This window comes from Chenopodium quinoa, unplaced genomic scaffold, assembly GCF_001683475.1.
Source record: "Chenopodium quinoa cultivar QQ74 unplaced genomic scaffold, ASM168347v1, whole genome shotgun sequence".
NCBI classification, from domain to species: domain Eukaryota; kingdom Viridiplantae; phylum Streptophyta; class Magnoliopsida; order Caryophyllales; family Amaranthaceae; genus Chenopodium; species Chenopodium quinoa.
The window spans coordinates 160,584-186,863 of NW_018742864.1; the positions used below are offsets into that span (position 1 = coordinate 160,584).

At 34.4% G+C, this 26,280-nt stretch overlaps 3 protein-coding genes across 3 annotated transcripts; 1 reads left to right on the forward strand and 2 right to left on the reverse strand.

Moving 5' to 3' along the window:
* Positions 1-453: 453 nt before the first annotated feature.
* LOC110726168 (ribonuclease H2 subunit A-like) lies at positions 454-15,143 on the forward strand. Its single transcript, XM_021905625.1, has 9 exons — positions 454-693; positions 819-890; positions 8,311-8,434; positions 8,643-8,730; positions 9,783-9,920; positions 10,000-10,087; positions 10,159-10,279; positions 13,811-14,002; positions 14,752-15,143. Exons 1-8 carry the CDS (start codon positions 609-611, stop codon positions 13,989-13,991), a joined length of 897 nt encoding a protein of 298 aa, XP_021761317.1. The 5' UTR covers positions 454-608; the 3' UTR covers positions 13,992-14,002; positions 14,752-15,143.
* Positions 15,144-16,649: 1,506 nt separating this feature from the next.
* Positions 16,650-17,884, reverse strand: LOC110726156. The gene is made up of 2 exons (XM_021905620.1): positions 17,723-17,884; positions 16,650-17,034 (listed from the first exon to the last, which is right to left on the reverse strand). The coding sequence occupies exons 1-2, from the start codon at positions 17,811-17,813 to the stop codon at positions 16,778-16,780; spliced, it is 348 nt and encodes a 115-aa protein (XP_021761312.1). The 5' UTR covers positions 17,814-17,884; the 3' UTR covers positions 16,650-16,777.
* A 1,893-nt stretch (positions 17,885-19,777) lies between these two features.
* Positions 19,778-24,766, reverse strand: LOC110726169. Its single transcript, XM_021905627.1, has 5 exons — positions 24,253-24,766; positions 23,300-23,778; positions 21,136-21,290; positions 20,662-20,912; positions 19,778-20,172 (listed from the first exon to the last, which is right to left on the reverse strand). Exons 1-5 carry the CDS (start codon positions 24,381-24,383, stop codon positions 20,169-20,171), a joined length of 1,020 nt encoding a protein of 339 aa, XP_021761319.1. The 5' UTR covers positions 24,384-24,766; the 3' UTR covers positions 19,778-20,168.
* Between the last annotated feature and the right edge of the window lie 1,514 nt (positions 24,767-26,280).

The following is a 26,280-nucleotide window of genomic DNA, read 5'->3' on the forward strand; positions in this document are numbered from 1 at the left end:
AGGTGCTCTTTACCAAGTGTAGTCTCAATCACCACTACACTAACATCCAATTGGTTTGTATTTTAAGTCGAATTAATTTTTTTTTCCCCACTTGCTAATGCACTGATGCAGAAGGTATATTGGAAATTTTTGAAAAACATATTCCCTCCATTTCTAAATACTTGCTCCATTTCTTTATACGCGGAGTTTTAGGAGAAATTGGAGAAAGTAATAAAATATGGAGGTAGTGGGGTAGGTGGAAGAATAAAAAATTGTATAAAGCAAAAGTAGTGATGAGAATTGAAGGAGAGAGAATATAAAATTAATAAAATATGATTTATGTTGAATCCATCAAGTAAAAGAAATGGATTAAATATTGTAAAAACTTTTTAAATAGGAAAATAAAGCAAGTATTTAAAAACGGCCAAAAAAAAATAGTGGAGCAACTATTTAAAAAGGAAGGGAATATATATTTAGAATTGCAGCTTTTCGTATATAGGGAAAGCGGTCCAATATTTTTGCTCACCGCTTGCTTATAGTAGTACAACACTCTCTAGTTTAGCCTCCTCCCTAGTCGTGGTTTCTGGCGGGAAACACAACTACAGAGAGAGAAAGAGAAAAAGACGAAGATGGAATCAGATGGAGCACTATCCAATTGGGCATTAGAGCCTTGTATGATGGGTATCGATGAAGCTGGTAGAGGCCCTGTACTAGGTTTGTTTTCCCCTTTTTTTCTTCTATTTTACAAAAAATCTTCATGCTTCATGCTTCATCCAATATCTAATTTCTTTTTTCGATTATGTTTAATTTACTAATTAAAATGCTGTTTCTGGGTTCAGGTCCAATGGTGTATGGATGCTTGTACTGTGCTGTTTCTTTTCAGAAGACTCTTGCTTCATTGGAATTTGCAGGTTTTCTCCCTTTTTTATTTTTTCGAAAATTTCAATTTAATTTTGCTTGAAGATTTGTCGTTTTATTGATTTGTAAATTAATTGTTTTTTTTAAGATAATTTGGTCTAATATATCTGGGGCTTTAATGATTTGTTGGTAGATTGGTTTAATAAGTTGATTAAACAATTAGCGCTAATGCTTGATTTTGCTGTTAATTCAAAGCTGGTAAAGTTTTTTATTTTTTTTCATCAACCGGAATGTAAAATAATTGGAATTGGCTCGTATTGGTTATGGAGGATGCACCGGTTTTCCCGGCTTTTGGTACGTGGATGGTGATTTAAGGGTATGTTCAGGTTAGGGGATTGATGAGCAGGATAAGGATAAAATTGATGGGGATTTTGGTTTATATTGAAATTAAGTTGGGAATGTAAGTAAATTATATATTAAATGGTGGAACTTTTTTTCCTATTTTGTTTGCAGTGATAAATGATTCATTAATGGCTTAAGGACATAATCTTCGAAATTTAAGAAATGGGTAGAAAAAAGCTCTTCTATCTGTTGAGGATATAAAGTTCCTTTTTTTTTTTGGACGAAGAGGAGATAAATTTCTGTTTGGATTTTATCCATTTAAAGGATCTCTAGTTTAAGAGTTTTGCATTCTGACCGAAATTGTTTCAAACCAATTGCGGTATGTGTGGCTCATCATCATTGCGTTGTTGTTAAAGGTATTTTACAGGTTTTAACGACATGGCATGGGTTTATATATGTGTCTGGTATGTGTGCCTTAGAATAACTTGTGCGAGCCATGCTTGGTTCAAGTTTTTCACGCTTTACCGAGAATATTCATGCTGATTGTAGAACCTCATTTTCTTAAGTTGCAATCCATTCTTTGACAGATTTTATTCATTTTTTGTATGCTTTTGGTCCATTGATTCTCCCACTATAAAGAGCCACTATTCTTAGTACAAAGTTTTATTTTTATTTTTATTATTATTATTTATTTATTTATTTATTTTTTGACACATTCTTAGAACAAAGTTGATGGTTGCTCATTATATAAAGATCTTAAACTTGGAGGATTATTACTACTCCATATATCTTAATTTCATATTCTTACTCCCTCCGTTTTTAAATACTTGCTCCATTTCTCCATGCGCGGAGTTTTAGGAGAATTTGGAGAAAGTAATAAAATATGGAAGTAGTGGGGTTGGTGGAAGAATAAAAAATTGTAAAAAACCAAAAGTAGTGGAGAGAATTGAAGGAGAGAGAATATGGAACTAGTATTGTAAAGGGACCACTTGGTGAGAGAAATTAATTAAATATTGTAAAAGCTTTCTAAATAAAGAAATGGAGCAAGTATTTAAAAACGGCCGGAAAAGGAAAATGGAGCAAGTATTTAAAAACGGAGGGAGTATATTAGAACCCAAACCTGTCTTAAATATGATGGCTGCTAACATGCAGAGAAACATATGTTTGAGATAAGCTGCTCATCTAGAAACTATATTGGTACAGTTGAAAAAGTTCCTACTAGTCTACCACATGCTTGAAAAACAAGGTGTTGTCAGCCATGTTTCCAGCTTATGCTTTTGAAAGTTATTAAAAGTCCACCCAAGAAGATAATTTTTGCTTCTTTTTGATGGAGTAGTTTATGAACTTACCCTGTTTCATTTTGGATTTCAATGCTCTCTTTGGTGCTTTTAGAATTGGCGTTGTCTTAAGTATTAGTCAAATCTTGAAGAATAATAGCTCCCAAACTTCGGAAGTGACTGGGTCAAGTCTGACAATGGTATACTTGTGGGTAGAGTTGGTAATTAAGCAATGCATAATTCCAGAAGTAGTGCTATGGAAGCTTGCTGCTAGCTTTGTGACTTTTGTGAGCTAAATTTTTTGGTGAATTACCCTCCTATCCCAAAATGAATACCCTCATCATCCACTTGGATGTACCAAATAATATATCTTCTAATAGTATATCCTGTTTTGTAGAAATTTCCTACATTCAATTCCTTTGAAATTTTCTCAAAACCTGTATCACTTGAAATTGAGACATTTATTAGGGGTAGAGAGTTCATTATTTTCCTAAATGTATCTGACTTCGTACATGTTTGGTTTTGTTGCATCTATAAAATCAATTATGCCTACTATAGAAGTATAACCCAAAAAGCGTATGGTGAGATTGAGGTCATCTAAGATTTCTTTTACCTTAGAATTCTAATAGATATAACCAGAAATGTTTGAAGGAGTTGTGTGATCCATCCACAAGTGGTAGGTTGGATTGAATTATTTTTCATTTGTAGCTGTTTTTTTTTTTTTTTTTCTTTAAAGCACTTAGTTGGCGAAGGTGAATTGTAAGATGATGCATGTATAAGGGAAGATAAGATCAAGCTGTAAAGAAGCATGTAGGATGCTCTTGAAGTTGAACTGAGATCTGATCCGTATACAAAGGTTTGCTAAAAAGAATTGGCCTGGATTCCTGATCGAACGAGACATGTTCCTAATATTGTATATTTACAGGGGGTCTATGAGGAAGCTATCCTGAAAAAAATTAGTTTGTAAGGGAGATTTCATTTATCTCCTTCTGTCTATAGGTTTCTAAATTCCGCCAGAAAAATCAGAGCCAATTTACCGAGGCTTGCTTGTTATTATATGATCCTGAACTGTCATTATATCATGGGACACCAATTGTCCTTTAGTTCCGCTGATTTAAAACTTGTTTATTTTTCCATGGCTTGTTATTTCTCGTTCCCGTGCTTCCCTCTTTACATGGTTTTGACTCAATCGATAGTAAGCTAGATTTTAAAACTCTGATTGATAGGTTGAACCTAATAAGAGACAGGATCAGTTGATAGCTAGAGATATGCTTGCTGTCACAGAGAAACAGCCAGGAACTAGTGTGTTCAACCCTTCTCTTGAGACCTGGCAAGTAGCTGGGAAGGGAGGAGGTGAGTATGGCAAAAAGGGTGTGCATGTTCAAGAAGATATTCTGATCAGCAATCCTTTTGAGCAACTGTACCATGGTGGTGATGTTGAAAACAAGGGTGGCGGTGTGGCGCCCCCACTCTAGGCTGAAGGAGGTTCATGGATAGGATTTGAGTTTGGAATGTGAGGGGCATAAATGGCCTCTCAAAGCAGGAGGAGGTTAAGAACTTCCTTTTGGGACATAGGGTTGTGTTGTTTGCTTGAGACAAAGCTTAAGCAGGCTAATTTTCGGGGGATTCATGCTCATTTGTTTATGGGGAATTACCACTAATTTTTCCCTGGTTAAGGGTGGCAGAATTCTGGTGGCCTGGCTGCCTGATTTCTTTCAGGTTCAGATTCTGTATAATCATGCTCAGCTTATTTATTTGAAGGTTAGAAATTGTGCTCTTTCTTTTGATTTTCATTTTACTGTGGTGTATGGTATGAATGATGGGAAGGAAAGAGAGGAGTTGTGGTGTTTGATCAAGGATATTAGCAGAGGTTGCTGGGGATTTTAACTCTCCTCTAAACTACTCTGATAGAATAGGAAGACCTATATCTTTGTCTGAGATTGAAGATTTTAGGGATTGTGTGCACTCTAGTGGTGTGCTGGATATGAAAAGTATTGGAAGCACTTTTACTTGGAATAATAAGCAAGAGGGGGATAGTAGGGTTTCTGGATTGCTGCTTGTCCTAGCTCTTTTGTTAATTATATGCCTGAGCTATCTTTTGATCATTGTCCTGCTGTTCTACATATTGATGATATAAGGGGTAGTCACAAGTCTAACTTCAAATTTCTGGATATGTGGACTTTACATCCTCAGTTTCTTGAAATTGTGAAGAACGTTTGGGACACCAGGATGTATAGAGTGGAGATGTATATGGTGGTTAAGAAGCTGAAATTGCTTAAAGAGCTGAAAACTCTGCATAGAACTGATTTTGCAGATATTGAGATGCAATATGATAAGCTTAAGCATGAGTTGGGTAAAATGCAGAAGGATATTAAAAAATGTATGGCTGATACTGCTTAAAAGTGAAGGAGAGCCGGCTGCTGGCTGAATTTGCTCAAGATAGAGAGCAGTATTTTTCTTGGCTTTCTCTGGCTGCAGGTAGGGGATGAGAATACTAAATATTTTCATAGAAGTATTAAGATGAGAAAATACAAGAAGAGAGTGATAGCTATTAAAGGGACTGATGGAGGTTGGTGTGAGTCTCCTAAGCAGATTTCTAATGCTTTTGTGGCTTATTATAAAGGGTTGTTAGGGAAAGGTTGTGGTGACAGAGTGAAGCTTTGTCCTGTTGTGGTGACGCAACTACCTCCTCGTTTAATTTCATCCAAAAATCACACATTATAAGGTCCGTTGACCGGAGGGTCGAGATTCAAATTATCATCTAAACAAAACAAAAGTGCAAAATCCCTAAATTTCATACGATTGTCCCGATCAATCAATCTAAAGTAAATTACAGTAATTGCTTTACGTTTTTTCAGACTTCAATGGAATTAGAAATTCATCTGTTTAACGTTGATACGTAAAATGGCGCATAGTAAAGAATGAACCCATACCAACACCTGTAAAAACCCATTTAAGTTGCTCTTAATACCAATAACATTTAAAGAATTATCATGAATAAATCTAGTTGGAATTAAAGGGTGAGTTTGAAGGTGTTGAAACTTATCTCGTTGTTGTTGTGTTGCAAAAACAACCTCCGAGTAGTCATTGTTTCCAAAACTCTCGTGTTCCACTGAAATTTGTTGTTGTTGTTGTTGCTTCTTTGCCCTCAAACTTTCTCCCTTTTTCCTCTTTAAAGCTTCCTTAGGTGCCATTGATGTTTGATTGAAGCTTTCTCTCTAACTTAAAAAATGGGAACCTTGAAAAAATGAAGAAAAATGAAAAATTCTTGTTAGAGGATAAAGAATGGAAAGGGATCACAATGATGTTGAGAAATATGATGATCTAAGTAGAAAATCTAAAGAAAATGAGTATTTTGGTTGGAGTTTAGAGAGAGAAAGTGAGAGAATAAGAGAGTATGAATAAAAATAAGAAAGGATGAAGAAAGAAAGAAGTCAAAGCTTTAATCGAAACTCATTTAATTCATACAGTCAATATGAAATTTACTTGCAACATAAAAAATTAACAAGAACTAATTATCCTTCCATATTAATTAATAAATCTCTAAAAATGCTAAAATTAAACTACTCACCCATAGTTAGATCTAATCTTAACAAACCAATTATTTCAAACATATTGAAAACAATAATTAAGACTAAGCAATAAAAGAGGTGAGAAACAATACCAAACTAAAGGAAATTTGTACTAGTAATTATGAAAACTTGAATAAAAAAATAATAGATGAAAAGTGTTCGTAATACTAAAAATCTCTCTAAAACCTAAAGCCGAAAGAAATTAATTAAAAACGTGCTTAAGAATTCTACAACAAAATTTAAATACTTCTCTTAAAGACGATTACAAAAGAAAGCTAAAACTAGCCTACAAAATACATGCGTCCGATCGGTCTAATGTTCGCCCAATTGAGCTGTTATACTTTGACAATTTCTTGCTGACGTTCCGGACTTAAAGTCGATCAGGCGCTTATCTCTTAGCTTTAAATAAACTGTCATACATAATGCGGTCCAATTCTAGTATCTCATAGCGGTCTATTTGCCTCAGTATTCAACGAAAATTCCTACAAAATTCATACTAACTATATTTAGTAATAAAAATAGCTCCATAGAGCTCAGATATGACCTCGAGACGGGAAAAAAACCATATATCTAATACCAATGATAAGTATGTGGTGGTAGCTCCTTATTGGTAGCTCTTTATATTAATTGTAGAATTAAATCTATTTTTCCATATAAATAATAATTCTAGCTGAAATAAAAGGATCAATATTACTTGAATCATGGTATCTTCTACTCTTCTAGTACTAGGGATATTGATAGGAACCTACTTTTGCTACGTAGTGTTGTTAAACTAGTCCACAGGTTTCCCATTGCACCACATTGACAAAATATATGTTCTAGAATATCATGTGGGTAGGAGGTGGAGAGGGGTGGAATGGTTTGGTTAAGGGGATGCTTTAACAGTCCTTAGCCAAATTGGTATAAAAGTTAGAACCCTTGTGACATATTGGTATAAAAGTTATCGCCGGCGACATATTGGTATAAAAGTTAGCAAGTTTGACTGATTGGTAAAAAAGTTAATCACTGGTGGCATATTAGTGTTTAAGTTAACAAATTGCAACAAATTAGTATAAAATGTTCCAAGTTGTGACATTGCACCCTTCTTTTCTTGCCGAATGAGGTGTGTTTTTTTTTTTTTTTTTTTTTTTTTTTTTTTTTTTTTTTTTTGTTGTTGTTAGTTCTCATTTTATGCTAAATAATTCTCCTCCAAGCTATTCAAAAAAAAAAAATAAAAATCTCCTCCATACTCATTCACCTAAAATAATCGACAAATAATAACAAAAAATAAAAATAAATTGTGAGTTAAAAAAAAATCTCAAAAAATGGATGGAAAGAGAAATTTTTATAATTTAATGTCTCAAAAGTTAAAATTGACATGTAATAAGTTGTATTATATAAGAAGTCGGGAGCAAATATATTTATATAAAATTGAATATTGGAAAAATAAAAGCTCAATATAATCTTGAAAATATTTAATCAAAGAGTTTGATCTTGTTATTTTTCTTGCTGCATAATCTAGAATATTTCTCTATATTTTCCTATTTTTCCTTTCTTTTAACTTTTTTTTTGGGGCTTTTAATAGTGTCCAAGAAATTTACATTAAATATTTGAAGGAAAAAAAAGGGTAATAAAAAAAATAATAGATTTAAGCTACAAGAATAAGAATAATCATTTGTACAATATACGCTTATTATTCCAACAAGAAAGAGGGTTAAATGTCATCTCTAATAAACTTTTATACCAATATGTCATCACATGGTAACTTTTATACCAATATGCCGCCGGTGAGTGCGGTGACTAACTTTTATACCAATCTGTCACAACTTGCTAACTTTTATACTAATTTGTCATCGGCGATAACTTTTATACCAATATTTCACAAAGGTGCTAACTTTTATACCAATTTGGCTAATTGGCCTGCTTTTTAACATTCACTACTTTATACCTTTAAAGGTGTACACTAATTTGACATATAAGCAACTGCAACTCTTAATTTCTTGCTTGAATAGAACAATGAGTTCTATTCCCTAGTGGTTTTATTTGCTTGGAGGAATTACCTTAGAACCTTTTTACATCAGCTTCTTGCAATTCTAAGAAAATTTGTCATACTATCCGCTAATGTGATTAATAATTCTAAATAGTGTCAAATTATGAAATCTGTATGCTGTCATAGAGTAACACCACAGCAACATTCTCACCTTATTTTATGCAAATGTATAAGCTTGTTAGCTTGAATAAATGTTATTTTCTACCACTGAGACGTGACTACCTTTTCTATTCCCTCTAAATATATATATCAGATTCAAAAACTCTCAAGGAAGAGAAAAGGGAGGAATTGTTCGAGTCATTGAAGGCTAATGAATCTATTGGGTGGAGTGTTGATGTAATAGATCCCCGAGAATTGTCGGCCAAAATGTTAAAGAAGTAAGCAAGTATTCAATGTATATATATATATATATATTTATTTCCATTTGGGAGGTTTGATGTGCCTTTAGTTTAACTTTTTCTCTCTATGAATGAGATAAATCTAAATGAAATATATATATATTTTTTTCTTTTTCCAATTAGGAGATTTGATTTACCTTTAATTTGACTCTCTCTCTCTCTCTCTCTCTCTCTATTGTTCCAACAGGAGTAAGATAAATCTTAATGAAATATCACATGAATCAGCAATGGGCCTTGTCACACGAGTGCTTAATATGGGGGTGCTTCTAACGCAGGTAATGAATTTTGTTAGAAAACACAAGAAACATGTTTAAAATTGACTATGATATTCTAGATGCTAATGCTAATATTGTTTTAGTTTAAAAGAAAGTCCTATTACTAGATTGTGCAGCATGTAGAATCTGTTGCTTTAGTCATATAGATATACCTATATAATGACAGCATACACCTAGTCACAGATTTGATTTGGTAATAACCGTATAGTAATTTATAAAGGGTAGACGAGTAGTACTCAGAATGAGTGGGTGTTCAGATTAAAGGGTGAAGATAATATTTCACAACCAATGTAAAAAGTTCATAGTGAAAGGGTTTGTTAGAAGAAGTTGTGCATGGAAAATATTGTCATTTGGAGTCTTGTTAATGATATAATATTTTTTTATTTTATTTTTATTTTTATTTATATTTATTTCTTTTTTATAAGTTTTATTATTATATAACGTAAGATATTTAAGGCATAATATGTGCTTAGGGATGCATGATCCTCCCCCATACTACAATATTGCATGAACAAAAGAACTATTGCTTTTACTTTGATAGAGTATTAAAAACAATATTAGTAAACCCATTTGTGAGCATATTTCCTACACGCTCTACTTGTCCTGCCTTATCTTTTCACATTTTTTTTCTACAATTATGTGATTTAAGTGTGTGGGTGAGCACTGAAGTGTTGAGTAAGGATTCCATACCCTTATTGGTGTGCCAAGTGTCCTACAACAATACAAGAACTTGGGGGTAGTTAAAAGAAAATGATAGTTAAGGCCTTAGCAATGGTCATACAGGTAAAATATAGGGTCCACTAGTTGGTTTTATTTTATTTATTTTTATATTGATTCATCTTTCCTCTATTTGATGAGTGAGAAGTTGTACTCACAAACTCACAAGTTCACCTTCACCTTTACTTTCCACATTTTAAATGTCTAAAGGCTTGACAAGGCTGACACATATTTGCACTTAAATGTTTTTTTTTTTTTTTTTTTTTTTTTTTTTTTTTTTTTTTTTTTTTTTTTAAAAAAAAAGCAACGTAGCTAACAGTGATGTCCCATTATAGGTCTTTGTGGATACGGTTGGAGACGCTGACAAGTATTGTACGAAGTTGTCTGAAAGATTTCCATCAATTAAATTTGTGGTTGCCAAGAAAGCCGACAGTCTTTACCCTGTTGTCAGTGGAGCCAGCATAGTTGCAAAGGTATCTGTGTTTTCCTTCAAGTCTCTATTGCTAAAATGATACAAGATGATTCTCATACAATACTTGTTTGGACAATTAGGTTACTAGAGATCGGGCTTTGCGTAATTGGACCTTTGATGAATCAGCAGAAAACATGCACAGGAACTTTGGGTCTGGCTACCCTGGAGGTTTGTAGCTAGAGACTCTATTGTATAAGTGGTTTTATCTTTAGGCAATCTTATCATGCCCTATAATGCAGATCCTGAGACTAAGGCCTGGCTGGAACATCACAAACACTCTATTTTTGGATTCCCTACATTGGTACGCTTTAGCTGGGGCACTTGCACTACTTACTTCAAAGACGGCGCTGAAGTATTATGGTGAGACAATCTACACTTTTATACTGCTAATATTGCTTGAGAATTGGTCCATATACATAAAACTGCTTAATACCTCTTTGATATGCATATATGGTTGAACACTAGAATGAAGTCTATGAATTACTACAAGGTGATATAGTGATGTGAAGTGCTTAAAATATGTAGCACTTTGTTCATTTGGTTGATAGTCTTCTGTTTACCCTTCCCCCCCCCCCCCCCCACACCTCAACAAAGAGACTCAACAGTCTTTTAAAAATGATTAACAAGAATTACTTATTGTCATTTATAAAGATCAAAGCCTTTATCCCCAATGATGGAGTCAGCTACATTAAACAGGATGTCATCTCTAGTTATCTTCAACCATGATCCTCTCCTTTCTTCTTATCCTTCTTGGCTCCTTCCATCCAAGTCATCATAGGTCTTCCTCGACTTCTGGTCTCATGTTCTCGCCTATTTACTTTCCTTCATACGCTTCTTCCATTCTACATTTTCACATGGCCACATTAGCATCATGGCTCTCCATTTTCTTACCTTAAAGGTGTTCCTACACATCCCTTTCACCATCCACATCTCTACTACTCACAAACATGCTTTTTCTTGGAAGTTGACAATACAATTATACAACCCATAAAACAGTTGTCGTCCTGTAGAATTTTGCCCTTAACACCAAAGTTATGCTTTTGTCACACAATAATGGCGTTTAGGACCTTGTTCCATTGCCTAAAGGAGTGAAACCCATTGGTTGTAAATGGAAATGTAAGACCAAGAGGGATTCAAATGGCAATGTGATGAAGTGTAAGGCTCGTCTGGTCGCTAAGGGCTATACTTAAGAGGAAGACATTGATTATAAGGAGACTTGTTTTCCCGTTTCTTCTAATGACTCCTGTAAGATTATGACGGAAATTGTAGCTTATTTTGAACTTTGAGTTACATTAGATGGATTATGGATGTTAAAACAACATTTCTCAATGGTGACATTGAAGAAACAACCTATCTGCGGCAACCAAAAATAAAATTTGGATTTCTCTCTTTATACTTTGTATCAGAAGATTAAAAGAAAATGGTTTGTAAATTAAAAAAAAAATCCATCTATGGACTTAAACAAGCTTCTCATCAATGGTGCTTCACGAGTTGCATGTCTCGGGGTTTTAAGATGAATGTGTGTTTCCATAAGTTTATGGGGAGCAAGCATTTAGAGCTGAAAGATCTTGTAGATGCCTCTTTTGTGGTAGGAATATTAATTTATTTGGTCTATCACAAAAGGGCTGTATCGAGAACGTTTAAAAAAAGTTATGGCATAGCTAGGTGATACCCCCTTTGGCTAAGGGAGACAAATTTTGAGTTTAGAGTTATGCAAAAAATTCCTTATTCCTTATGCTTTGGCATCAGGGAGCCTAATGTATGCCCATATTGCCCAAGTTTGCACACTTGATCCAGGGATTTATCATTAGAAAGCATTAGAAAAGGTTTGCGTTGTTATTGTCATATAAGGCAAATTAAGTACTTTCTCTAATAATATTGCAACAAGGATAAATCACACATCGCGAAACACATTTTATATGTTAAATATCTATAATTGTATAAATGTAAAAATTACAAAAAGTTGATATTGTAAAAGTATTTTATGAGGCGTATTTAACAAGATCCCACATGACTATAATTTGCTTACAAATAAATCATTTTATATGGTCAAACAAGAGTGGTGAATAGTGTAAAAATCATGTGGTTGCAATAATATTGGACGGAGGAAGTATTATGCAATTATCAATATCACACATATTTAATTGTATTTGGTCCATGCGGGAGATTATAAGAAATATGGACCTTAATATAATAATATGCATTTTCAATACAAGTATAATTGTACTTTTTCGCTATCACACAATTTAGCCCAAAATAAAGTATTACCTTGGTTGCACAATGATCTTTACATTTGGAATCTTACAACTATTAAAAACGAGAGAGAATCTTTGTTCACTCTATATACAAGAACAAATGTAGTCATATGGGGTGTAGTTTGATTCGTCATAATGACTACGTCATTATAAATATTCAATTTTTATAATTTTTTGCTAACGTGAGAATAGAGATATTGCGATCAAAGCTTTGTATTGATATACATAAACTGGAAAATTTTCAAGAAATATGGATCGGAATACAATTATATGCGTGTACAATACAAGATAACTGCTACCATATGGTTTTGCCCACCCAAAAAAAAAGAAAAAGTTATTCAATTAAAAAATAATTTGGCTAGCACACATCTTTTAATGTGTGTTTAGTCTTTTATGTGCAGAAACCGTCGAGCCTTTTCTAATACATGATGGGCGGATTAGGAAAGGAGTCTATTGATAGATGTCTAGAGTTATGGTCTCTACTAGTACATACAATAGACCCTCAAATACACCCCATTAGCAGAGAGAAAACCTTAGTGTGTGTATCAGATCAGATCAGCTTTAGGCAACTTTTGTGTTCTTTCCTTGTGAGCCATTTGGTAGTGAAGTGAAAATTTTTAACACTATATAAATACAGAAGGAACCAAATATATTGAAGGGGATGATTCCTTTTCTTTGCTACCGACCAATAAGAGCTCAATTCAGCATCCCTTGACTGGTATCTTCATTGAGGGAGAAATGGCATATAATCCATAATTGGGATTTAGCAGCATATGAGCATATCATTTTCGCCAGCTGCCAACAAATTTCATTTTTTTGCTGACTTGTATAGGTCATTATAGTTTTTATGAACTCTTTTTTCTCTCTTTATTGCTCTCTCTTCTAGAGAGATCGATGCGCACATAGATTGAGATATTTCCCTTGCGTCAAATGCATCTGTAATAGGCTAGCAATTTACTGTAATTAATTCAACTAGGGAGAAGTTATATGGGGAGAAGATTGGCTATTTAGGAGACTTGTAGCCTCAAGATACTAACCCCTTGTAACATTTTGACAGCAAATTGAGGCTGCTAATGGATACCCTACAAAATGATCTCTCCTTTATATAGTACAAACATTCTACTCAAAAGCATGCTAATGATTAATGATTGTTGTCTTCTACTCCTAACAGAGAATCAGCTCTTCTTTCACTTGTTGCCCCATCATAAAGTGCTTCATTAATCAATTGTTTGTCTTCTTCCTCCAAAGGGTATGTGAGTATTTTCTCTTGCTGTGCTTGGTTACCTGCTTTATTTTGCGTCCATCGTTGGACTTGGCTTGTTGCTTTCCACCGTTGACTTCCCCTCTAACATAGACCCAAGTGGTTGTTGACCCGGATCCATTGCAGCATCTCAGAGTTTTAGATGTGTTTTAATTCTGAGCTTGGGAGAAGACACTTGGATGGTGCAGAAAAAACATTCATGATATTTATTTTCAAACATTTAACAATATTGACATTTTGCTACCCTGAGACACCACGCCCACACACACACTTCCACACACATCTGCTGATTTTTTTGAGGTTGCTTTACAGTAAATAAATTCAGGGAATCTCTAATTGTGTGATTGTTTTTCATTTGTCCAATATCTTCTATAGGGAAGCAGATGGTGCCTTGGATGAGGATGGCACAGCTAACAAGAATGGCAAGCGACAGCTCAAGCTAAGCAATCTAGGTTTCACAGGAGGCAAGAGAAACAGCGAGGAGATGGAGTCCAGTGGTAAAGGTCGTTGCAAGTTTTTCCAGACTCGCAAACTCGAACAGCTTGTACAATTTTAAGTTATTTCAAGGTACAGAATTATTGCAAAATTTGGGATCTTTTTATAAGTGAGGTTAACTGTGGAGTTAACTCTTACAGGTACATAGTTTGTACAAGAGTAGATATCATATACGAAGTATCGAATTGCTAATCTTTCAAAGAATTCAGATTCAATAAGTTCTCTGATATTTAGTAGCTATGTTATGTGAACCTGGTATCTACATTAGCAAATGATGCATTTATTAAAATCTGCTAATTTCCCATTATTTAGTTTTATGGGTAGTTGGTTGGTTAAACTCATTTCGCTTTGTATTGTATGATGCGACATCTAATTTCTGATGAAAATGACGGCTTACATGCATTGCTTGAAAGATGATCCTTTTGCCGAACAAATAGGCACACATTTATTTTAGGATGTTAGAAAAAATTGAACTTCCCAAAATTGTAAATATTAAATCTATTAATATTCAATATATGCATTTACTTTCGAATACTTATTAATTTTGTTGTAGTCTTTAATATGTGAGGTTGGGATAATGTGATGATTATTTTCAGACAGAAAGAGTGCATAAAAGTATGATAATCTAGTCTTCATGTCTAATAATATACTTGTAGTTAAGTGTGGTTAAGGAATTTTTCAGAAGTTCTGTAAATTGGATCTTTTCTCTGAGATTTAAGGCCAAGTCATTGTCAATTAACATTTGTGTTCCCTGATCCTTGTCACTTACTGCATTTCCATCCTTGTGTTCTTGTAATCAAGTGCTTTTACTTCTGAAACAGGCATATTGAACACACTGCTGTACAAAGCATGTGGATGTGCAAAGCAACCTGCAATGTCTGTCAACTTCAATGACTTATGATGATATTTACTGTTTCTGTGGAACCAGAATGGAAGCATTGAAGCGTCTTGATATGTTTGTTCATATTCACATACTTTGTCTGCCTTGCTTACAAATGTGGGTGCTTGCTATGACCGACTGTAAAATGAGGAACTGAGGTCTGAAACTCTGAGGATTCTCTGTAACGTTATGGTTCTGATATTTTCCGCTAATTTTTCTTTTATCTTGTTCATCATTTGCATTGACATATTTAAAACTCAAATTTTCCAAGATAATAAGCTAGGTTAATCGGTTAACACTAATAACGTAAACAAGGATTGGAAGATTCCTTTGGATTTTTTTTTTTAATGTCACAATTATGTACGAAGTATATTACAAACCAAACCAGAATTTATAACTGATGCAGATCATCTATAATCTCCAATAGTGTTAATTAAGCATGAAAGTATTCAGGAATGATCTCTTCGATAGTCATGTGATTCAAGTAAAAACCTGATTACAGACCATGCATGTCAAAGCTCCTATTAATCATCAAGCTGATCGGTTTTGTGACAAAAAAACTAACATAATATTAACAGTAGTAGTTCTTAAACCCGTCATTCTGTTAGCCAGTACTTAGTAATCTTTCCTTAGGGAGAAGGTTATATTATTACCAGTAGCTGACTAAATTAAGTGTTGCAATATATTTGTAAACTAAACACTTCAATGAAAAAATGTATCCGGAGATCATGATAAAAACTACACGAGCAAAAACAATCAACACAGGGGTGCGGACTGGGATAACACAGTCTCTCTTAAATAGCAACAGGGCACTTATAGCTTACTGAAGTAATGACTTCGATGTGTCAATATCCCAAGCCAAAGTAAGCTCTAAGAATGACCTCAATGTGTAGACCTAGGGGTGCTAATTGAGTTGAGCAACTCGCGAGCAACTCGTACTCGACTCGAGATGTTAACGAGCACGAGTTGAGCAAGCTCTAACTCGACTCGATAAGCTCGTGAGCAACTCGATAATATAATATTAATATAGAATTTGCAATCAAAGTTACTATCTTTAAACAAATTTGACACTTGTTAAGTCTTAATTTATATCATAAAAAAAAAGAGTAAATGTTTAATAATATCAATATATAATAAGGAAAACAATATAAATTGAATAAAAAATCAAATAAAGTCATATAATAATAGAAGGACTAAAATTTTAACGAGCAGATCATCGTGAGCTACTTGACTCGACTCAAAACTTTAACGAGCACGAGTGGAGCAGATTTTATTTGCTCGAAACTTTAATGAGCACGAGTTGAGCACATGTAAAAAGTTTTCGAGTTGAGTCGAGCACCCCTCAACTCGTGATCGACTCGCTCGATAAGTACCCCTATGTAGACCACCATAGTTTGTGAAACTATCAGGCCCTTAGGTGCCTCCAAATTGCTACTGCAACTAATTATTATTCTAGGCCATCTCTACCAAATGTAACAAGCCGACAGATAGTTTAGCCCAAAATATCTGATTGCTCGCGGACAGAGGCAAAATGACAATGGAAACTCAGACGTTCTTAGCAGGGTTGTATCAGGACTGTTTCTTTGTTGATATCTATGTACCATTCTTACAGTAAAACATCATCCAAAAGGAAAGCTACTTTAGTTCGATAATTTAAACTAATATAAGTTCAATTAAATTTAACTTTGGAAATTAGTCTTGTTATATTATTCTTGGCCCTGCGATTGTTAAGTCTGTTTAAACACGTATAACTGGGTTTAATTAGTACAATATCCTCGATTCTTTCTTATTTTTAATGTCTCGGATTGGAAGGATTGAGTTTTTAGTTCGGTCAAGGGGAGTTTGAAGCGTATTCTTTCACTGCCTTGCCAAATGCTAAATTACAGAAGCTGAATTTTGTAAGATTTAACCTTCCAATGGACCAGCTTTTCTTTGTTTACAGCTGAGCATTAATGTTTATTTCAAGCTCACAAGAAACATAACAAAACCAGAGAAAGACTGATGAACACTATTAGCATGCTGAAGTTGCAGTTGGAAGTGTGGACACCTGCTCCATGGCGTTGGTGATTACGACTATTGACATTACCAGCTCCATTGAGCGGTCTTCCCTGTTGTACATCCCCTGCACTGCCTCCACGACCACTACCTCCTTCACCACCGCCATGGCCTGTTCTTATGTTCTGCACAAATACATTCTCTGTATGGTTTTTTTCCTGCAATTCAGCTACAAACACGCAGCAATCATCTGTTATCTATTGCATTATGCATTATTTATGCATGTGCATAAGTGAAGATCGATTGGATTTTCTAGAACACTGCCTGTTTTCTGATTTTATGTATTTTGTGGTTTTATACAACTTTTCCTTTCCAATATTATCAAAGCCAGGTTCATTGTTAGTTACTACGCCGTATCTGCAAGCTTTGGAAAACATAAACATAAGGTACACAATTTTACTTCAGAGTTTCACTTCATATTTTACTAAACCTGCCTTCTGCATTCCCATCCTTGTGTTTCGAGACATGTTTATTGACAAATTAAAATTTAATCTCCTATGAGATGAATAATATTCAAGCATAAATTAGATGTATTAATTGCAGGCTTACTGATTATTCTCATTTCTGACTATTCATGTTAAGTTTTCATACCTACTGGTATATGGGATCAGTTATATTAACATTGAACTTCACTTATTATACTGTATAAGGTAACGAATCGATCAACAAAGAAGCCATGAATGTGATTGTTGGGGAACCAGTATTACTGATCAATTTTTTAGTTTATATATGAAGTATTACATTGAAAATCCAAAGAGAGAAAAATGAAGAAGTATGCTTGATTGAATATGTTTAATGCTTTTGTAGAGCAGAAATTTGATTACAACAATAAGAATAGATGAAGCAGTTGGATTTACCAGAACTGAAGCTTGTATGAGAGGAGGGCGATGCTGTCGAAAGAGCAAGATGTAAGTACAACATCAAGGAGAACAAAGCCACAGTCCTCATCCCAATTTTTCATATATTTTCAAGTTATATCGTTTCCTCTGCTATAAATGATGTTATATAATGGATGACTTGATGACCTTTACAATGATGTTAGCCATAATTTTGCTACCACTAGTCCAAAGAGCAAAATAAAATAAGTAGAAAAGAACAAATGCTTATCCACTTATTCCATAAAGCAAAGGAAACAGAAGTGGCTAGTGTAAGAAAATAATCATAAAACAAAATTATACCTCATTATTCTTTTTGTCTATATTTTTCCTTTTATGGGTGGAAAGCTAAACTCTCTTAGGATGCTATGGGCGGTCGGGCCACCAGTAAAAGGCGATTCTATCTGTTGGTTACTTTGGATGGATGATTACCACGCCATATCTTGGATGATAAAATAAATATGAACTTGGCTAATGTATTTTGAACGATTGTTTTTTCAAAGGAGGTGTAAAATTACTTATGATGAAACATGAAGATTTCGAAAGTAAATGCATAAATTGTTATAAACTACACTATTTTGGAACAACTGCTTGGCCATTTTAATAAAGGTAATTCCCACCATATTTACAATGAATCTAATCGCGCAGTAGATTATATTGCAGCTTTGAGTCACTAGATGCAAACTCATTTAAGATTTGAACTCTTTTGTAGATTGTAAATGTTCTTATTTTATTTCTTCTACTGATAAGTTAGGTTTCAATCTTGACAGACGACAATCTCCTTTAAAAAACAGGGTCCTGGCATTACACCTTAATGGATTTAAAATGCACTTCATTCTCACTTCTACATGACACCTTAATGAGTATACTCTTGTTTTTGGGAATGGTGGATAGTGCTCTCATGCTTGCTTTCCGTTACTAGTTGACAGAGTAGCTAGCTCCGAGTGACAATGACTGAGGTCATGATGCGAGGGGACTTATAAGGGATGGTTACCACATTCCCGTCTGTCTTTCCTCTGCTTCATGTCCAAGTTTCCAATGGTTTGAAGGGTAATGGATTTCGGCCTTGGAAGGGGATCGAGTATTGGTTTTATAACCATTTTCTATCAGTAAGTAGGAGAAATGCATTGTATCGATTTTTATCTTTGTTCTCGTTTAAAGCTAAAGCATCAAGTTTTTGCTGATGACTTAATGCAAGAAGGCTGGTGGATGGGTTACGCCGAGCCTGATTTGGTTACGACAAGGGGGGCATACAACTATTAATAGATAGGGAAAACAGCATCGGTGCTGCACCAAGCAATTTAAGCTTTAAGTTAGTTACTTTAAGGGCTTTTTTCGGAAGAGGAATTCACTACTAAAGAACTGTAAATTAAGGGGGCATATAACTATCATTTGAGCTGAAGTATTGATTTGGGTAAATTAAGTCACATCACCCAACCTAATGGTCATCAACTTTTAATTGATCACCATTTACTTACTAATTGTATAATAAGGAAATTTTCATGGCAAGGATGACATTGAGAAAAATTTTTTGATACCAAAACGAGAACTATGGATAGTGAAATGCCAGGATAAAAATTAAAAAATTTTAAAACATACAATTCTCAATAAACAAACCATGAAGATCAGTTTATTTATTTATTTATTTTTTATTTTTTATTTAAAAAAAAAAAAAAAAGAAAGACATGAAGAGCAGTTTTAATAGTTTTTCACGATTAAGTGGAGTAGGAAAATAAAATAGTGGAAAACAAGTATTAAATTAACTTTGAAATTAGGAATAATTGTATTGGAATTTGGAAGTAGGTATATATTTTTTAAATAGGAATGGTGGCATTAGAAATATGAAAAATATTATGATGATAACTAGGGATAATCACATGAAAAATATGTATGTAAAAGAAAAATGTTTGACTCGTAAAAAGTAGGAGTAATTATCCTTATATAAGAAATTATTGGTGGTAACCATTAAAGGGAACGCCAAAAAGGACAAATGTAACCTCTTTTAGGAAAAGAGGGATAAAAGTAGGAACCCTCGCATGGCTAACAATGTTCCGAACATGGTCCTGTATAACAACACACTGTAATACTTTACAATCCAATTGAACTGTCGGAGATTAAAAATATTCTTCATGCACAGAAAAAATACATCCGGTTCTTTTCCATATAAACTGAAAAGAGTCACTTAAGTTTCCTGGAAAAAGTCAGTTCTACATATTTACACTCAGAAAGCCATGTTAATACTGAAAATAGCTAATCTGATCTTCAAGGTCTCCCATTCACTTTGAACTTCATTGACAAAGCCAACGCAAATCGTACATACCCCGGTAAAGATGTTCCCTAGCTTTGTATAATGAAATGAAAGTGCACGTTGGTGCTGTCCTATCTGTAATGAGAGTTGTTGGAAAGCCTTAATCTCTTCTTTTAAAATCTAGCTGAAAGGAATGAAAAAAGCATATCAACCAGTGGAATAGCTTGATAAAGGCAACATTCAATTGCTAACTTTCAAAGTAATATATTGAACAAGGACATCTGGAACTAACTCTGGAAGTTCTTTTAGAAACATCAGCTTGTAACATCAAATTTCGAATCAGATGAAACGAATTAATGCCAACTAACAAGTATTTTTGTGTTTATATTCTGTCTTTCGAGGATGTGGTGGGACGGGAAGGGATAGTGGTAGCACTCGTAGCAGTTATTTATGAATCGGTATTGTTGATTTCCATTACCAAGGCCAAGGTCTCCTAATATTTAGTGGCTAAAAAGGTCCATGCGGATAACAGTGATAAGCTCCTTAGTTTCTATGAAAAGACCTAAATCATTTGGAAGCATTTGGAGTAAGGAGTTCATCCATTCTAGAGAGTTTTTCTCATAAAATGAGTGATTAGTGACATTGTTTGAAATATTAGAAAAGGTCAACTTACTCAACAAGTACACTTAGCATGGAGGCGGTTGTTTCCTTGTCAGTGCAGCTCATCACCAAATCCAAGTACTCCATCGCTTCATGAGGAAGTAATCCATCGATGAAAAAGCGGAATAAGTGAGAATGAGTCCCTTGCATCACACTAATACTCTGTTCAACAATTTTTCTTTGTCGATGCTTGGTCAAATCAGCTGCCTCCATCAGCGGTAACAGATTTTTCTCTTCTTCATTAAAATGTTGGCTGCAGTTCTCCTGTTATGCCCAAAATGATTAATAGCCCAGAAAAGGAAAGCTAATTCCTCAAATAGTATGAAGCACATCATGAAAATTCATGCTTTGTTAAATTTATCAAGGACTTGTTCACAAGCTCCAAAACAAATGAAATAGATTAGATAAAAATAAATAAATAAATAAATAAAAAACCGAGTTGATTCAAAACTAATTGATAGTGTTGCATACAAAAATAGTAATATACCTGCAATGTTTGCAGTCGAGCAGTAAGGCTACACAAGGCCTCCCTATGGATAGAAGTACCAACATTCAGAACTCCCACGGATTTGATATCTTCTTTTATTCCATTCATTACAGGCAGGTCCCTTGCATGTTCCTCAGTCACACATCTACATATCCCTGCATTGTTTATCTATATATCATTTTCATAATCTAAAACATATAGTTTACAGCCATAGTGCAACGTTCAGCACTTAAATCAAAGTAACATAATTTTCAACTAACCCCCTGGATCATCAAATGATAGCAAAACAAAAGGATTGAGCATAAAAAAACATTTTGCATGGAAAAGTACATTATCACAGTTGCATGCTGCTTGCATCCTCAGATCAAACAACTACTACCTCCGTTACAGGTTATGTGCAACGATTTGACATAAAGCAGAGAGAGAAAATGTCTAATCATTGCACATAACCTGTAACGAAGGTAGTAATATGCAATAGTTTTAGCACTTGCATAAACCCGCATTAAGAGTAATAATTGTAGAGACAACGGCTACCAAAGCAACTGCAATTCATATGCCACGGAAAATGAACAAAAGACCACTCAGGAGGCAAACCATCAAAAGGTAAACTAGCACTGGTGGTAGCATCTTAGACCACTATCCACTATTCAATATTACAGCAGATGAAAGACTAAATTGTGTTTCCGTTTTTATACCTAGTTTTCTATGGTTCTGGTGTCACTTGGTACAATGTTAAGATGTTCAGTTTGGAGCTAGTTGAGTTGTGGTTCAAAGGAGGCACGTAAGCCTGTAAAGGTGAGATTAGTAAGACTCATGTTTGATCCTAAGATCTTACCCATAATCAAGCTAAAAGCCAAGATATGTCACAAAATGTCCAATGGAGTACAGAACCATCAACGCCACACCAAACGAATACTCGAAGCACTATTTAGAGATTCTAACTCCATTCAAACCCAAAGAAATTGAAATATAAACTAGGAAATTTATTGGAAATTTGGAAGCACATTACCATGTCTAGTGGTTATAGTTAATGTATTGGCTAAGAACCAATCTCCACCTCCAGTCTTTCGCAGTTAGTCCATACATAAACTGAAATCCTCCATACACTTAATTATATCTATGCAATTCCAAGATGTCAGTACCCTTAAAATACAACTCTAGCTTTGAATCTTGGTAATGTAAAAGGTTTATGATTAGAACAACAATTAGCATAGTAGGTTTTAGCTTCAACTCAATGCGCAGCCTCCTATTGAATAGCTCAAAGTTTACTTTATTAGGCTTTCAAAGACTCACATAGCACGTATGTCTTCGATATCTTTCTTAATCTCCCCCTGACCCCCTCCTAATACAATTCTCCCTTGTACCTGTTATTCTAATGGGAATTTTTCCCTGTTTTAATACTCTGAACCTTTACACTTACCGTACCATAAGTCCCACAATTTATTTGACTGTTTCCGCTTAGCTCCATAGCAATAAAGCCCATCCTAAAACTAAGAATCAAAACCATCTCATTGCAGGATCACAAGCTTTAATCCAACTTACAAATTCCTAGTATAATAAAATTGTTTCACATAAATTAAATAACAATAAGTTAAGTGTGGATGTATCATGTGCATGATTCAAATTATAGTTGTGTATTAGTGTATAGCACTACCTTAAAATTGTGCAACAATAACTTTCTCAATTTACATACATCCCAGTATCAGATTCACTCAGTCACTCTACTTTTTTGAGAGTTATGCTAGAAATTTTGTTTTCCCATACAAAAGTTGTATTTTTTTTTTTGAAACCCCATACAAAAGTTGTAAGTTACTCTAAACTTCTAAAGAGTGCACCAAGAAACATTTTAACTAAATTAAAACTTACTACTCTTTCCTCTGTTTTTTTTCCCCCAATATTTTTGAAATATCCAGATATTCAATTATTTCAATGTATAAAGGCCTTTATGTAACGGTACATCCTTGTCACACTAATACAATTGTACCAGGCACACGAATACACAATACACCAACGCTCAATTTTAACTAATTTGACTTTCTCCTCAATCGGCTAACGGGTACGAAATTACGAATGTACCATGTATCAAGGTGTATAAAAAGAAATTATAAATTGAAAAACGATAGTAGAACTTAATTTTAAATAATTTTTAAAATTAAAAATTGACCTGGATCAGAAGCTTGTAAAATAGGAAAAAGAATGCGCTCCTCCATCTGAGCATGCTCAAGCAATACCTCAAGCAACTTCCCATAACTCTTCCCTAACTTACTCACCTCCATTTTCGGAGTCCCAACACTCGGATCAACGGCTCCTACTCCACCACGTGTTGAGAGATCCAACCCCCACCTCACCACCCTCTCCAAATGCCACTTCATACTCTTATGCTGAAGCACAACCATTCTCACCACCACCCAAAACGCCGCCGTTTTATCCTCCTCTTCCCAACCACCTTCTACCACCCCATTTCTCTCTAGTTTAAACAGAGCAGGACGAGGGAGCTTCGATTCAATGTACTCCAATATCACCTCGGACGGTCCCGAAACCAGTTCATCCGTATCGAAACGGACTGTAAACTCCGGGGTTTCGGCCCGAGGGACGAAACGAAGGGAGAGTGGTTTGAAGAGAAGAGCAAAACGTAGGTATTGACATTGGCGGACTTGGCCTTATGCCTGGTGGGTCAAATGACTCACCAGGGCCCAAAATATTTTTTAAGTTTTTTTTAAAAAAAAAAAAAAAAAAATTATTTTCTAAGTTTTTTTTAAAAAAAAAAAAATACTAACTTTGAACCTTTTGTTAATGTTGTTGGGTTTTTGATGAAATGTGAACCTAATGCTTGTACAAATTTTAATCTTGTCAATTATTAGTTTGTTAATTATTAGAGAGCTAAGCTTGTCATGTTGTCAATTATTAGCTTGTTAATTATTAGTTTGTTAATTTTAGTCTTGTCAATTTTAAGCTTGTTAATTATTAGTTAGTACTGTAATCTTGTCAATTTTCTATTTGGATGATCTTTGTAAATAATTTTTCTTGGGAATTTTGGTAAATTTTTTCTTTTTACATATTTGGTTATCAATTGTGACTCACCAGTCGGAAATTCCTGGGTCCGCCACTGGGTATTGAGTAGCAGAGTTATTTGGATCACCATATAGAAAAACAATTGGTGGAGTTGGTTTCCCGCCAGCTAAATCCTCTGCCGGTGCAATTTCTACTAGACATTTCTTGTTGTTATGCTTTGTAAAACAATTTCCCATTATTTTTTTTTATCAAAATTCAGAGTTTATGGACTGAATTGGGATTTTTTGTGTGTGTTAAAGGATATTGAAATTGGGGGTGATTAGCGTAGGAAGAACGATGAAATGATGAGTAAAGAAAGAGAAAAGGGAATGATGGGGAAATGAAAGAGGAGAGAGAAAGAGAAGGGAAGGGAAGGGAAGGGAAGGGAAGATGAAGAGAAGAAAAGGGGGAAGATGGAAGGCTTGATTGGGAAGTGAAGTGAAAAGGAAAGTGGCATTTTCGCTCGCTTTTTTTTTAGAGGAGAGAGAAAGGCAGATACAGAGAGAGGCGCCTTGGAGCGTGCCATGTTAGCTGTTTATTACCTTTTTGAGTAGATGTTGTTAGTGATTTAATCTGATTATAATTATGATTTAGACCAGCATTATTGGTAACAAAATATACTCTCCTGTCAAAGAAAAGGAAAATATATATATATATATATATATATATATATATATATATATATATATATATATATATATATATATATATATATATATATATATATATATACATACTCGCTTTTACTCTCTCTATCTCATTTTTATTTTTTTTATTTTTTATTTTTTTGTGGATACATTAGCTTTTTTTTTTTTTGCGGGTATTGGATTAAAAGAGGTCAATTTTCGCCAAAGTTAGCAAGCTTTGGGGGAAAGGACCTAGGCAAACAAGTTCATTACATCCTCTAGTGTAAACCGAATATTAATTAAAGGAAATTTTGTATTTCAACAACCACAAAAGTAAAAAATAAAATAAAAATCCCCTTATTAGTATTACCACCTAGAAAAATTATTTTAAAATATGACCAAAAAGCCAAAAAAAAAAAAAAAGAAATAGATTTTACCTTCACTTAATACTACCGTTAAAATGTTTTCAAAAAGAAAAAAATAATACTACTGTTTTACAAAAAACCCATTAAATCTAACATTTTAAAAAAAAAATTCAAATTTTATGCCAAAACATGTTTTTAGTTATTTTTGGGGTCATTTTTTTTACCATTGAATCCAATTTTAGCTCAATATTTACACCAAAAAAGGGTAAAAAAAACTAGTGTGTGCCTCGGGCGATGCGTCGAGTTGCTGCTAGTATGTTTACTTCTTTAATTTGATAATTATCTCGACTTTTTGTATATATGGTTAGTGTGTGGTTCAGGCTTCGGTGTCACTTCTTTTTATAAATAAATGAATTATATTACCTCTAATTTCCTTAATAACTAAAAGGAAAATATAATATTATATGAAATTTGAAACATAAATAAAAATTAATTGAGATGGTAAATGTATTACCTTTATGTATTGGAGGTTATGGCTTCGAATCTAGCTTAAAGTAAGGATAGCATTGGGTAGGGTTAAATGGGAGACCAGCCCCATCCCCGCCCAAGCGGGGCGGGGATGGAGGGAGGTTTGGCGAGTAATGGAGCGGGGATGGGTATAAAATGTGTACCCGCCATTGGTGATGGGCAGGTATGGATTTTAGAGTAGACCCGCCCCATATCCGCCCCGCCCCGTACTCACCTTATACCCGCACCATATTTTTTTTAGAAGAGTTGAGAATTTATGAAACTTGATACCCCCTAAGACCCAATAAGCTTAAATAGTGAAAGTCCCAATTTTCTTAACCTAATTTGATATAATCGTCATTAATGTGATACAATAAAGCATCATGGCAAAGGGTTTGGGACGATTTTGGGGCGGGTATGAATATCCAAGTGGGTGATGGGGCGAGTATGGATCCTATCTTGTACCCGGTAGGGCGGGTATGGATGTGGATATTGTACCCGCCACTGGTGGTGGGGCAGAGATGGGTATAAGATTTTTGGGCGGGTATGGGTCTGGAGGTACCATCATCCGCATCCGACCCGCCCCATTGCCATCC